The sequence below is a fragment of the Sinocyclocheilus grahami genome, unplaced genomic scaffold (genome assembly GCF_001515645.1).
Source record: "Sinocyclocheilus grahami isolate Dianchi unplaced genomic scaffold, SAMN03320097.WGS_v1.1 scaffold25.1, whole genome shotgun sequence".
In the NCBI taxonomy this organism is placed as follows: domain Eukaryota; kingdom Metazoa; phylum Chordata; class Actinopteri; order Cypriniformes; family Cyprinidae; genus Sinocyclocheilus; species Sinocyclocheilus grahami.
This window is the reverse complement of record NW_015505204.1, coordinates 3,365,825-3,379,515: the sequence shown is the minus strand read 5'-3', so window position 1 is coordinate 3,379,515 and position 13,691 is coordinate 3,365,825. Positions and strand designations below refer to the sequence as shown.

At 35.0% G+C, this 13,691-nt stretch overlaps 1 protein-coding gene and 1 long non-coding RNA gene across 5 annotated transcripts in view; one reads left to right on the top strand and one right to left on the bottom strand.

Annotated features, from left to right (window-relative positions):
- LOC107564260 (uncharacterized) overlaps positions 1–1,790 on the bottom strand; it is a 13,409-nt gene extending 11,619 nt beyond the window's left edge. The window contains exon 1 of the long non-coding RNA XR_001606199.1: positions 1,779–1,790. This is a non-coding gene — a long non-coding RNA (uncharacterized lncRNA). The remainder of the gene's footprint in view (positions 1–1,778) is intronic.
- Positions 1,791–4,254: 2,464 nt separating this feature from the next.
- On the top strand, positions 4,255–12,742 carry LOC107564241 (cyclic nucleotide-gated channel cone photoreceptor subunit alpha). Of its 4 annotated transcripts, none has more exons than XM_016249287.1 (10): positions 4,255–4,478; positions 4,708–4,823; positions 7,021–7,182; positions 7,307–7,336; positions 7,425–7,556; positions 9,337–9,405; positions 9,494–9,661; positions 9,752–9,853; positions 10,172–10,278; positions 10,639–12,742. In XM_016249287.1, the coding sequence occupies exons 3-10, from the start codon at positions 7,091–7,093 to the stop codon at positions 12,027–12,029; spliced, it is 2,091 nt and encodes a 696-aa protein (XP_016104773.1). In that variant the 5' UTR covers positions 4,255–4,478; positions 4,708–4,823; positions 7,021–7,090; the 3' UTR covers positions 12,030–12,742. The 4 variants fall into 4 exon arrangements, with proteins under 4 accessions (XP_016104773.1, XP_016104764.1, XP_016104754.1 ...); XM_016249278.1 differs by having other exon boundaries at positions 4,255–4,497; XM_016249268.1 differs by lacking the exon at positions 4,708–4,823.
- Positions 12,743–13,691: the final 949 nt, after the last annotated feature.

Genomic DNA, 13,691 nt, shown 5'->3' with positions numbered 1-13,691 from the left:
ATATATATTCAAATAGAAATCAGCTATTTTAAATTGTAATTCCAAAATATTCATGTTTTACTGTATTTTTTATTAAATAAATGCAGCATTGGTAAGCATAAGAAATTTCTTTCAAAAGCATCAAAAATCATACAGACCTCAAACTTTCGAACAGTTATATATGTGATGTATCTTTAATTAAAAAATACAGAAAAATACAGACTTCAACCCAGGGTTATTATAGTTAACTAAAACTAAAACCCATAAAAAACTGTTAACTGAAATTTAAAAAACAAAGAACAAAGACATATTTTTTCGAAAAAATGAAAAAATATTTATCATTTTCATTTATTTTAACTTGATATATTAAAATAACGAATTAAACTTTAAATAAAAACGAATAAAACTAGATAGACACATTAAAAACAACATTATTAAAACTTTAAATAATATTAAAATGAAAACAGAAAATCTAAACTTAAATACTAAAATAACTAAAATTTAATTAAAAAATTTTTATTAAAAAAAATACAAAGACGACAAATACACATTACTAAAACTTAATCTAAAGTTAAAATGAAAAATATATATATAAATGTAAATAAAAACTAATTCAAAATATATATACTGTATATATAAAAAAACAATGGTAATAGTATCTCAGTGATTCTAAAATAACACTGCCTTAAGCAGACAATGGTCAATAAAAGCTTTCTGAACAGATTCATAAATACATATTTTTATACCCAGTTAGATGTATTATACATTTTAATAACAATAAATTCGAATTATTTTTACAGTTATTATTTTTAGGTGGCATTCAATAATTATAAAGGAGTGAACTTACGTAAGGAGTCAGGGGACTTAAACAATTATAACCACACAGCAGTACAGCAATTAGATCAAGACTATCTGTAAACAAGAACCATCTCTGGATATGTTTGATGTTAACATGCTCAACAGCTTTGCTTTATAGCAGTCATTAGAAAACCAAGAACCTTAACTAGACTTAAACAAGATCTTAGTATAGTTCCAATACTGTATTTACACAGGACATGTAAATGGAACATGTACTGCTTATTTCTTTCACATCTGTTGTTTTTATGAGGACACTTGTGTTGCAAATGTTAAATACACTTCAGGAAGGTCTACACACCTGGAGTTTTTTTTCTTTGCATATGGGCAGATTTAAATTTCAGTGGATGTAAAATTAGCAAAAAAATACCTGTAATTATTCCCAATACAACTAACATAATTTATTGACAGTAGTATGAACTACTTTAGACTGATTAGCTGAACAAAGTAGTTGGGATGGAATATACCTGACTGAAACATCAAAGTGATTTTTTGAACATAATTATAAGCTAATTATTTAAAAATGAAACTAAAACAATGAGCAGAGAATGGCAACCAACATTTAACTCAAATAAGAAAAATGTCTCTTGTACAAATGTTGAACTAGTTAGACATTTCGAATTCTCCAATGGGATTGCTTCATTATCATTTCAGAGTGATTAGAGACTAGCGTTTGCTCTGCCGCTCTTGTTTGAAGTCTGACATCAAAAGATTAAACATAATGATGATGGTTTATCCTCTCTCAAAGACAGCCGTGCTATCTGAGAATGACTGTTTGTAATCAGCAGCAAAAATCACACCGGGGGTCACAGCAAATGAGACATTTTCACGAGTAAAGATCTGAAATAATGATATTCACGACATTCAACAAGACAGATAGTAGCTATAATACAGATTTACTTGGAGGCGTTAGCTGCAATAGATTAATTCCGTTTTTATGGGACAGTTCAATTCTGAGTGATAATGGGCATCACAAAACTACACATAAAATTTAAAAGAAACTAAAACTTGCATAATTTACTAAATTATCTGGATGAGTTAATTAACAAATTAATAGCTTTGCAAAACAAACTGATAACCATACACTGTAAAAACAATTCCATAAAATATACGGTAAAAAATACGGTAGCAGCGTTTTAGGTTTTACGGTTTTAACTTAAATTTACAGTTAAATACCGTAATTTCATTAACTGATATAATGTTAATATACCAACCTTATTGCAGTACTTAAATCTGTTTTGTACCTTTGTAATACACTGATAACCACCCAATGCAGGTGGTGATGAGAAAGTCACATGATGATCCAAAGCCCATCACAAGCAGCTTTTAAATAATAACATATATAGAAGGCGCACAGTGTCATTCACACAAACACTAAACACCATCATGGTAACACACATGAAACTGAAATAATGCAATAAACATTAATTTAACAACATTAGGTGTAACACTCAACCCTAATATACAAAACAAAAAAACTAAGAAGAAACATAGTTATTTCAACAAAAAAACATCAAATTTGAAATGTAACGCTGCACCCTGCAATCTGGGAATGTCAATTTATGGTTATTCACTGTAAATTATACAGTCTTTTTCACTTCCAAAAACGGTATACTACCGTAAAATTAATGTCCAATACATGTAATGTCCAATACAGTTTTTCACCGTATATAGTAGGGGAATTTACCGTTAACCATTTAACAGGTTTTTACTGTAGCATTTTTACAGTCTTTTACCGTTAAATTCACGGTCATTTTTTTACAGTGTAGTGCTGACTATGGTTATTTGACCATAATGTGATTTGATATTTATGTTTTCACAGTAATATGATGAACAATTTAGCAGAGAAACATTTTCGTTCTTCTTCTATGCATTTACTGTCTTTGTTGAAGAATATCTATCTATAGATATCTATAGATAGATAGATAGATAGATAGAGATTTTCTGCTACACCTGACAGATTCTTAAATCTCAGTCCAAGAAAGCGCATTAGTGGGTAAACCCCGATTACCACTTCTGTTCAACAGGCTTCCTAAACCCAGCAGATCCAGAGGATTGGTCAGGACTTGATCTTTCTGTGGTAAAGCAGCAGTGTGCTATGGTTTCCTAGAGGAATGCTTACAGGTTTATTGCACAAGCGATTAAGACTCAGTTTGAGGCTGGAGGACAGTGTAGAAAGTGTTAACAAAGGTTAAAGGTGGCAAAAGAGCATAAACTGTAGAGCATAAACTTGGTAGTAATATTGGTTGCCATAGTATGATGATTAAAGATAACAGGTTATTAAATGCGCAAACACAACATTTCATTTATTAACTTAAATCATAAGTGAAACATGGAAACCTTTCTAAATCTATGAGAAAGCAAGCCATCCATTTTCATGGGCCGCTGACCCTACAGCACCAAGTCCATTAACTGAAGCTGAGTTAGCATAATAAGCTCTACTCAAACTATTTAACACATTCAACTAACTGGTTTACGTTTCCAGGGCCCAACAAAGATTACTTAAGACAAGTATATAGATTCATAATGACTAGCATTAATGCCAAGGATGATACTATAATGAAAACAGTAAAAATATAGTTTTAAAAATCGTTCAAAATGTAAAATGACTTATATCGGAATTATATCGTTGGAATCACTTTCAGAATGATTTTTGCCCCCAGCTAATGAACGATAAAATATTGACAGCCAATCAGAACGCATTTAAAGCGACAGATGTCATTCAAGAGAACGTTATCATCCATTGGAGTGGACGATATCGTTCTTGGTGTGAACGGTAGCCTACACTGAAAATAAATAAGTATTGAAACAATTTAGATACATAGGGTACACATGCAAATGTAGGAATTAATACATATTATTTATTTATACTGATGGTGGTATGAGTAGCTATAACTTGAACTCATAAACTAATAGATCTAGGCTTAACTAATGGCTTCATTATAGAAGTCAGAGTAATCATAATCATCTAGCAAAAAATCCTAAAAGATTCCTGTTGGAATTCATTGGAACAAATCCTAATGGATCCTGATGGGCTTTTTCTTCTTAGGCTAGATAGCCTAGGATTTCAGCACAGCACAAAAACAAATGTAAATCCTTTAGAAGTTCCAAAACAGCATGGTCCCGATAAAAAATAACGAATATGACTCTAAGAATCAAAGTGTAGGGTTCAGTTTATCCAGTAGGATCTCATCTGACTCCGAGGGGATTCTATTATGATCACAGAATCCTGTAAACACAGGATTTTATTTCTTTTACTATGTGCTGTGTTGTAAGACTCAAATGTTTTGGACTCTAAAGTCTTTTAAATGTAGCATACTCTCAGTGACAGAGTGTTATTATTGGGCAGGTGAGGTGTGGGGAGGAGGAGCAGGATGTTCTCCGCCAGCGCAGCTTAACCCTGTCACCTTTCTTGGAAAGGTGCGCGTGGAGACAGTGCCATCAGCTACTCGAGAGCTACTAACACTTCGTTTGGGTTCGACAGCATAGGCTACAATTTTTTTTTTATTTCTGCAACAATGCTCAAATCATGTGAATACTTCTGAACCTGAAAATTTTGTGGAATATGATTTTGCTGATGTGAAGAACAAAGTCCTGTGGAATAATTTGCCGGAGTTTATGCAGATCCTCACTAAACGCTACAGGTAAATCAGCTCAGGCAAAGTGAGTGTGATTCAGTCAAAGTATTTTCTCATTTCTTTTTGTGGCAGTTATTTAATTGCTTTTTGAATTCCCAGACGTATTGTTTTAACTCTTTATTTATTTATTGTTTGTCTGTTGTATTAGTTTCGGTCCTCAAATTTTATTTGGTCGATGTGATATAATAGTAGTCTATAACAACAATAGGATGGTTCACTTTTTGTCTGTTTTCAGAGTAAAGTTTAGATGGGGAGCAGAGTTTGTCGGGGGCAAAAAGCGGGTTTTATAAAAGTCAAAGTGTCGGCGTTTTCTCTGGCGGAGATTGAAAATCAGAGCGTCAACGTTTTACAGTAAGTTACTGCTCAAGATGGGGTTTCTCTCTTTAATGCAAGTGCAGAGGGGAAATGGAAAATCCGGAGTGGAGCTGCAGCCAAGTGATCACTGTCGCCCCGTTACACAAATTTACTTTATCCCAGACCGGCGTTTAGTCTCTCAGACTTGCGTAGCAACAAAACTTTAACTTCTTTTGGAACTATTTTCGTTGGCAAAGGAGAAATATAGGCTACAAATTAGACAATTTTGGTCTAAAATGTAAGCCATATTAATTACAAAATGTAAATAGGCTACTTATAATTACAAATTGCATGTTATTTTTTTTTCTTTGTACATAGCTTATTATTTAAAGCTGCAGTCCATAACTTTTGGCGCTCTAGCGGTTAATAAACAGAACTGCGTGCATCTTGCGGAAGAACATTGTAGCCGGAGCTACTTCTCTCGGTTTATGTCTATGGCGAATCACGCAGGTACTGGGCTACTCCGCAGCGGTACCTACCCGAACCAGTCTAAATAGTCCGAGTATAAACACTTATTATAGGTGTACCGTAGGGATTCAGGACAAGCCAAAAACACGGTCTGGAAAATCGATTCATGGTGTACTTGCTTATTATATACATTTTGTAAGTTTTGAACACAAAAAAGTTACGGACTGCAGCTTTAATTTGGTATTTTTTATATTTTTATATCAAATTGTATATCGTCCAAAACAAATGTTTAAATGTATTTGAAGAGTTCCAATGCAAAAGCCTCTAAAAGCCAACTTGGTCAAAAATGAGATAATGATACTGAGTGAATGCTCTCCACACATAGTATATGCTCATCAAGTAATTTCACTTCAAATGTGCTAAATCCCAGCCTCAACCCATTCAGAAGTACCAGTACTTACATAGAAACCTATACATAGTAGCCAGAAAGAAATGCTAATTTTAAAGAAAAACGTCAGACGTACTTAGAGGCTTTTGCATCTGAACTCTTCATTTGTTCTTTGACTTGATTATTTCAACGATTTCCCTGTTCTCCGTCCTAATTGTTTTGGGCAGCAAATGTTAAGTTTGCTTTCTTGGAAAGTTATGGTTATGGATGCGCACAGAATATAAACTCAAAGTTAGCCTGGACAGTTAAGCAATCACAGTCTGTCCAGCTTTGATGTCTCAGGTCTCAGATCTGTGATTAAGCTCAATAGCCTTTTTCTGTTCACAACTAAACTGTAGAATGTAAACTATATTAGACTCTATGTGAGATCTAAAGGAATTTTGAATTTTGTTGGTTTTGTAAGTTTTCATCTCTAAAAGACTTCTCTCAGGTTGCCTTTTATTTGTTCTTTGACTTGATTATTTCAACGATTTCCCTGTTCTCCGTCCTAATTGTTTTGGGCAGCAAATGTTAAGTTTGCTTTCTTGGAAAGTTATGGTTATGGATGCGCACAGAATATAAACTCAAAGTTAGCCTGGACAGTTAAGCAGTCACAGTCTGTCCAGCTTTGATGTCTCAGGTCTCAGATCTGTGATTAAGCTCAATAGCCTTTTTCTGTTCACAACTAAACTGTAGAATGTAAACTATATTAGACTCTATGTGAGATCTAAAGGAATTTAGAATTTTGTTGGTTTTATAAGTTTTCATCTCTAAAAGACTTCTCTCAGGTTGCCTTTCAGCAGGGCTTCAAATTAAGACATGCTTGGGACTTTGAAATAACCGGAACTGTTTGGTTAAGAGGCATTGTCAGAATTGCTACATACAGTGCAAACAAATATTCTGTGAGGTTGAAGCTTTTTATGAGATGCTTCTCAAGTTCAAGCACTTGAAAGTTTGATCTTAGCATGTTTGGCTAAGGGAATCCCCAGTTATAGCACGCAGGAGGGAGAGAAGAAGCATGTTTACCTCCCTGTCTCAATCAGAAATGTCCTGTGCAAAACCACAGGCTCTTTTTGTCTTAAAACAGCTTATCTTCCTGGAAGATATATATTTATAGAGCAGACACTTGCATCTATTTGGCATGGGTCCATTATCCTTCTATCCTTTCTTAAAATAGAGCAAGGATTTATTTTTAATCTTTGTGAGACAAAAATGGTCAATGTGCAGCAGTGTGAAAACATACCACTTTAATACTGTAATAATGTTTATTTATAGATTTGAACATTGTTTGTGTCAGAATGGATAATAACCACTTTGCATGTGGAAGTACACTTGTCCACTAATGAAAGTGCATTTCAGTTTACAGGAGTAATTACCCAAAGGCTCCAGATGTGATCTAATTGCAGTGAATGGCCTAACAGGAAATAAAATGGCTAAAATCTGCACAGAACAATCGTACCCCTCACAAAGATCTGCCTTCACTCCTGAACCAGCTATTGAATGGATCGAGAAAGGGGAAAGGTCAGAGGAGATGCCACAAACATATGCCATCAATGCCACCAGTTTGACAATTCTCACATTCAATGCATGTCTGGTTACCATTTAATTCCAAATATTTCATTTGGTATATTTGTCTCATTTGCAGTGATCAGCCTCCCCGTGGACTAATGGGCAGGTGATTTGATCTTTTGCTTTGTTGGAAATTTGAGGATTGTTTCTGCATTAAAAGTGATTTTAATAAGTTATTGTACCTTCACTTTCAGGATGTCCCATTTCATCCTGAGGTTTGGAGGAAGATTCACCAAATGTAAAGCTTCAGAATGCAGTGATTCGGTTATGATAACAGAGGAGTCTGAAGACATGGCAGAGCAAATGGACCAACTGCGCAAGAGGAAGTGAGTGAAAATCCTATTAAAAATATTTGTACACATTAGAAACATTTGCACAAATGTATTACTATCAAACTAATTTCAACCTAACAGTGTTTTTTTTTTTACACAAATAATAGTAAGACAATTCAGTGTTTTTTTTTTTAAATGGAACAATTTATTGACATTTTTGACAAAAAAAAAAATTTTAATCTGAAAAAAATGCATTTATGTTTTTTGTTGAGTATAATTTTGATACGCCAGGCTTTTGTGACTCATATTATGATATAGTGAGAGTGTGAAGCTTACACTTGAGAAAAAAAATTATAATTATCCAGATGCCCAAACTGTGCAGAAGTGTGCAATTGCAAAAAAAAAATGCAATTGTTGCATGATAAAAAGTTGCTGATATTTATTTGGTCAAAGATTAAATTCTGATAGCTTATTATGTAAATAAATATAAATTGTCACTCTATATTTCCCCATAATATGTCTTATTAAGATGATATTTAAATGCTCTGTAGTTTTAATTGTGGGGGCAAAACATAATGCAATGCAGTACAGTGATGACTGAGAGATGTACAAATAAACATTTCTCATAAACCTGATGTATCGTATTTAATACTAACATTTTGACATGACTTTACTAAAAAAATATATGCATGGATAATCAAGTAAACCTAAGCTGCTTTAGTCCAGTAAATGTTTATCTTGAGATATTACACATGTACCACAACCTGAAAGGTGAAGTAAAAGGCCTTTTTCTTGCTAAAAAAAAAAAAAATATATATATATATATATATATATATATACATGTAGTAGATTGTATACAACAGGGTCTTCAGCAAATCATGCTGATAATTTAAAGGCCATTTGTGTAAAAGCAAAGTTGAAACTAAATTCGAAATTAAAGTAATGCATCATGCATTTTTTTGTAGAGCAGGGGTTCTGACCCCCAAATATTATAATCCTCATGCAAGGTATCCCCATTCTAAAATGCAAAAAGACAGCTGAATAAAGATCCAATTTTAAACTGTCAAAAATAATATTAGAAATATGTAAAATATGTGGAAAATATTAGTACTGTAAAAGTATCTATCTGTCTATATATACTTTTTTTTTTTTTTACTTTTCCACGGACCCTTGGTATAGAGTATAGCTTTTGTTCTTTTGGTTTGTTGGTCTGCAGAAGGTGTGACCACATGAATGCACAATTTCTGCATTTCCATCAAACTAAATATGCAGCTAATTATCAGAAATACTTGCAGAGGAAACGTAATCAGCCCTAATGAAATGCCCCGAGATCTGTAGTGAGATTAAGTGTATTTCTCAAGACAACAACAGAGGATGTGCTGGCAGTGACCTTATAATCCCCTGCTGTCTGCCGCACACTCATTTCTTCGTCCTGCTACTTACCTGCTTGAATTTAACATACTGAAATGCTTTATATAAAGTCCCACATTGTGCGGGCCCACAGAATAATAGCTCCACGGAATTTGAAAATACATAATTCACAAGTTTTTCCTTGTTCATTTATTAAATATTTAGGTTAATTTGATAATGCTAATGTAGTACTGTCAGCTCCATTTAACACTGTTGAATCCATTTAGCAGATCAATTTAAATCCAATCCAATATACATTTCCTCCTAAATTTAGTGCAGAAAATGTGGGGGGGGGAATCCCATATTTCATCTACGCCTGATATTAAGCCAAAAGTGGCCATATTTTTACAACATTTATTTTAGTATTTCATATTTTTGTCTCTAATCAAATTACAGGAATAAAACAATCTCATTGTCTTTACAGTTTCAACAACAATGCAAATCACTGGCCTCTTGCAACACTGAATATGAACAACTGCAACAATACAGATGAGTATGTGAGAAAGTTAAATATTATTACATGTTATAGGTACATTCTGCGATTTGCTACCTCCTAAATAACAATTATCATTTTAATGCAGCAAAAAAGATGACAGGGAGATAAAGAAAGAAGAACCAAAAAAGGATGAGAAGAAAGATGAAAAGAAAGAGGAGAAGAAAGATGAAAAGAAGGATGAGAAAAAAGATGAAAAGAAAGATGAGAAAAAAGACGAGAAAAAAGATGATAAAAAGAAGGAAGAGGAGAAACCGTGAGTATTTTTACTCAATTTAAATGCAAATTTAAATGTGTTCAGTCCAGAGCTTAGTAAATGTGTGTACGTTTTTTTATTTTATTTTAGAAAACAAGTTTGGATTATTGATCCAGCGACAGATATGTACTATCACTGGTTGACCATTGTAGCAATACCTGTCTTCTACAACCTAATGATGCTTGTTACCAGGTAAATTTATATATTCGATTTTTTACATTTAAATTTAAAATAATATATTATTGTGTCCATTATATTGTATGCTAATTATTACATTATATTAATGCTTTGGAGATATTTTAATGTTATAATATTACAATTATTAATTAATTAGCAATTCATTATTAATTCTAAACATTACTTACTATTTAAAATAAGAAGAATATTACAGCTAATTATCAAACAAAGAATAAAACTATATGCAGAGATATATATCATATTTTGTACTTAAAATAAATGATCTGGTGTTATTGTTTGGTGACAGTGCTAATTGAACTTTTTTTAAAACAGAGCCTGTTTTAATGAACTGCAAGATGATTACACCATCTTATGGATAGTTTTGGACTATTCATCCGATGTCATCTACTATACTGACACATTTGTGAGATCAAGAACAGGTGAGATTATTATTAGTCACTGTTTGTGTTCACTTAGTCATATTTAACTACAACAGTAAATTAACTACACTCCCTCTAAAGCAGTGGTTCTCAGCCAGGGGGCCTCAGCAAATTTCCAAGAAAAGAAGGTGATTTAAAAGAATTTAAATGAATAAATCATGAATATTATATTAAACAATTTCTAAAATAAATGTTACAGTTAATATATAAAATCAAGATGTAAATTCTTTTTATAATAGGTATTAGTTTTATTGAAGAACGTACATTACTAGAATACAGAACTTAACTTCTGAAATCACTGCTATACAGGGAAAAAAATTGTTGTAAACACTGTACATGACAGTGAAATTCTTTTGACAGGTTTCTTGGAGCAAGGCTTGCTAGTGAGAGAATCTAAGAAGCTTTGGGAACGCTACAAAAAGTCGCCACAATTCAGATTTGATGTGGTCTCCATGATACCAACAGACATATTAATGCTAAAAGTGGGTTACAACAATCCCGAACTAAGATTCAACCGGCTTTTCAAAATGTCTCGTCTTTTTGAGTTCTTTGACCGCACTGAAACCAGAACCAACTTCCCCAACATCTTCCGAATCAGCAATCTCGTCCTGTACATCCTTATCATCATCCACTGGAACGGCTGCATCTTTTTCGCCATCTCAAAAACAATCGGTTTTGGTTCAGACACTTGGGTTTACCCCAACATCAGTGACCCCGAGTTCGGCCGCCTTGCCAGGAAGTACATCTACTGCTTGTACTGGTCCACTCTCACGCTCACCACCATCGGAGAAACGCCACCGCCTGTCCGAGACGTTGAGTATTTATTTGTCGTTTCTGATTTTCTCATCGGTGTGCTCATTTTTGCCACCATCGTTGGTAATGTCGGTGCCATGATTTCCAACATGAATGCGTCCCGCGCGGATTTCCAGGCCAAGATTGACTCCATCAAGCAGTACATGCAGTTCCGAAAGGTCACCAAAGATCTGGAGGCCCGTGTCGTGAAGTGGTTCGACTACCTTTGGACCGAACAGAAGACCTGCGATGAAAAGGAAGTACTCAAGAATCTCCCAGACAAGCTCAAGGCGGAGATCGCCATCAATGTGCATCTGGAAACCCTTCGGAAGGTGCGTATCTTCCAGGACTGCGAAGCGGGTCTTCTTGTTGAGCTTGTCCTTAAACTTCAACCACAGGTTTTCAGTCCAGGTGACTACATTTGCAAGAAGGGAGACATTGGGCGGGAGATGTACATTATCAAAGAAGGCAAACTAGCCGTGGTGGCGGATGATGGCGTCACACAGTTTGTGGTGCTCAGCGATGGCGCTTACTTCGGTGAGATCAGCATCCTCGGCATCAAAGGAAGTAAAGCCGGTAACCGCAGGACTGCTAACATACGTAGCGTGGGATACTCCGATCTGTTCGCACTCTCGAAAGATGACCTAATGGAGGCGTTAACCGAGTACCCAGAAGCCAAAAAGGCACTAGAGGAGAAAGGTAGGGCTATTCTGATGAAAGACAATCTCATTGACGAGGCTGCAGCCAATGCTGGTGCAGATGCGAAGGATCTGGAGGAAAAGGTCACTGTCTTGGAGACCAATCTAGATGTGATGCAAATCAAATTCGCTCGTCTTATGGCAGATTGGACATCCAGTCAGAACAAGATCAAACAGAGGATCGCCAACATGGAGGCCCGAGTGAAGACTCTTAGGCAGGAGGATTTGTCCGAGGTCGTGGAGGATAAGAAGGACAAATAATTCTAAGCCAAAATAGACTGACTTCACACTATGTCTCAGGATTACTGATTACACATTTACTCATATAGAGGAATCTGGCATCATTTGAGAGGAATTGCTTGATCTCAAAGTAGTACAGCACAGCATGCACTATTTATAGATGATTCAGTCAGAGACTTGGCATTTCACAAGACTTAAATCTAATTTGTGAAGGCATGTAAACAATGAAAGATCAGACAGTTTCAGCCTCACTAATGTAGGGTTGTCTTGAAGTCATTTTGGACAACAGTGCACCAAGAACATCCTTCTGTTTTTGAGCATTTTGGTTCCTGATGCTGTCGCTATTAAATATTGCAGTGTCTGAATTTCAGGTAGTGTGATTCCTAAACTGAATTTTAGGAGGGTTATTGTGCAGCTATACTCTCTGTGAGATGTCATGCTGCAAGTGATTTTGAACCAGCATTGGTAAATACACACAATATCCTTCAGTTTTGTTGCAATTTTTGAAGAAGTTCTCAGGAATTGCTCCTAAGCTTTGTCTGCAATATCAAAAATCAATATTATCTGCGATATCAAAGCTTTGCTTTCATTGAGCGAGCATGAAAACCAAAGCAGAACATCTTGTAATGTGATAAAATTAAGGGTTTATTTTTAAGTTTATTTTTAACATGAGAATAAAACGGAGGGCCCCCCATTTTAGTCCATCATGTTCGGTTCTTGTATGCATATTTTATTTTCATTCAGCTTGTATATGTGCTGGATTAAATAAAAAATATTTTAGAAATTTTCCTAACATTGTGTCCGCTGTGGATTGATTTGTGGGGAAAAAGATCTACAAGTCATCCATACTGTGCAGTCTTTGTGGGCAAGATCCTGTTCAGACTTGCCCCTAATGTGACAATCTATGACTTCAGTGTGGGTTCTCCACGGGGGCCGGTAGCCCAACAATTAGACCTACTAAGCATTAAAGGGTAGTTAAGGAGCTGTGTTGTATATGCTAACATTGCAGGTTTGACTCCTGAGAGGAACACAGAGAGACTGACGCAACAAGAAATTAGGTATCAGCATCTAAGTATAGTTTCACATCTTCAAGCCTTTTTACTTTTATTAAGCTATATTCAAGTTTAGTTTTGCACTACTCACCGATTACAAGAAAATATTGGTCACATATTGAGTCATTCTTCAGTCAGGCTTATTTAAAATATTTTCATGGATTTAATTATAGATTTGTAATGCAATGTAATCTAGATGTTTGTTTTTCCAGGTCCAGAGATTTGAGAGTCGGTTGTGGAAAGCAGCTGAGATTTATCACTTTTATTATTACAAGCTTGTAATGCAAATGACATGACAGCTATCAGGTGTCAACCTACCATGAACTTTGTGCAACACAGGGTGCCAATTAGGCTGCCTTTTCTCCCTCTTTCCCCAGGGACAGGAATCATGCAGCGGTTTGCTATTGTGAGGTAAATGTGGAGGTGAGAGCAGTGCAGCAAAACTGTTGTGGATGAGAGACTGTCAGACAGAATAGACTCGGGCTGACATTTGCTTGAGTGCACAGCAGACCGTGTAAAATGAAAGCTAGTATCCCTCCTTTGCCTGTTTTTGAAGCCACATCACTGTCTTCCTTACAATCAGCCTCTCACTGAATCTAATGACACAAGAAAATGCTAGATTATGTTGTCT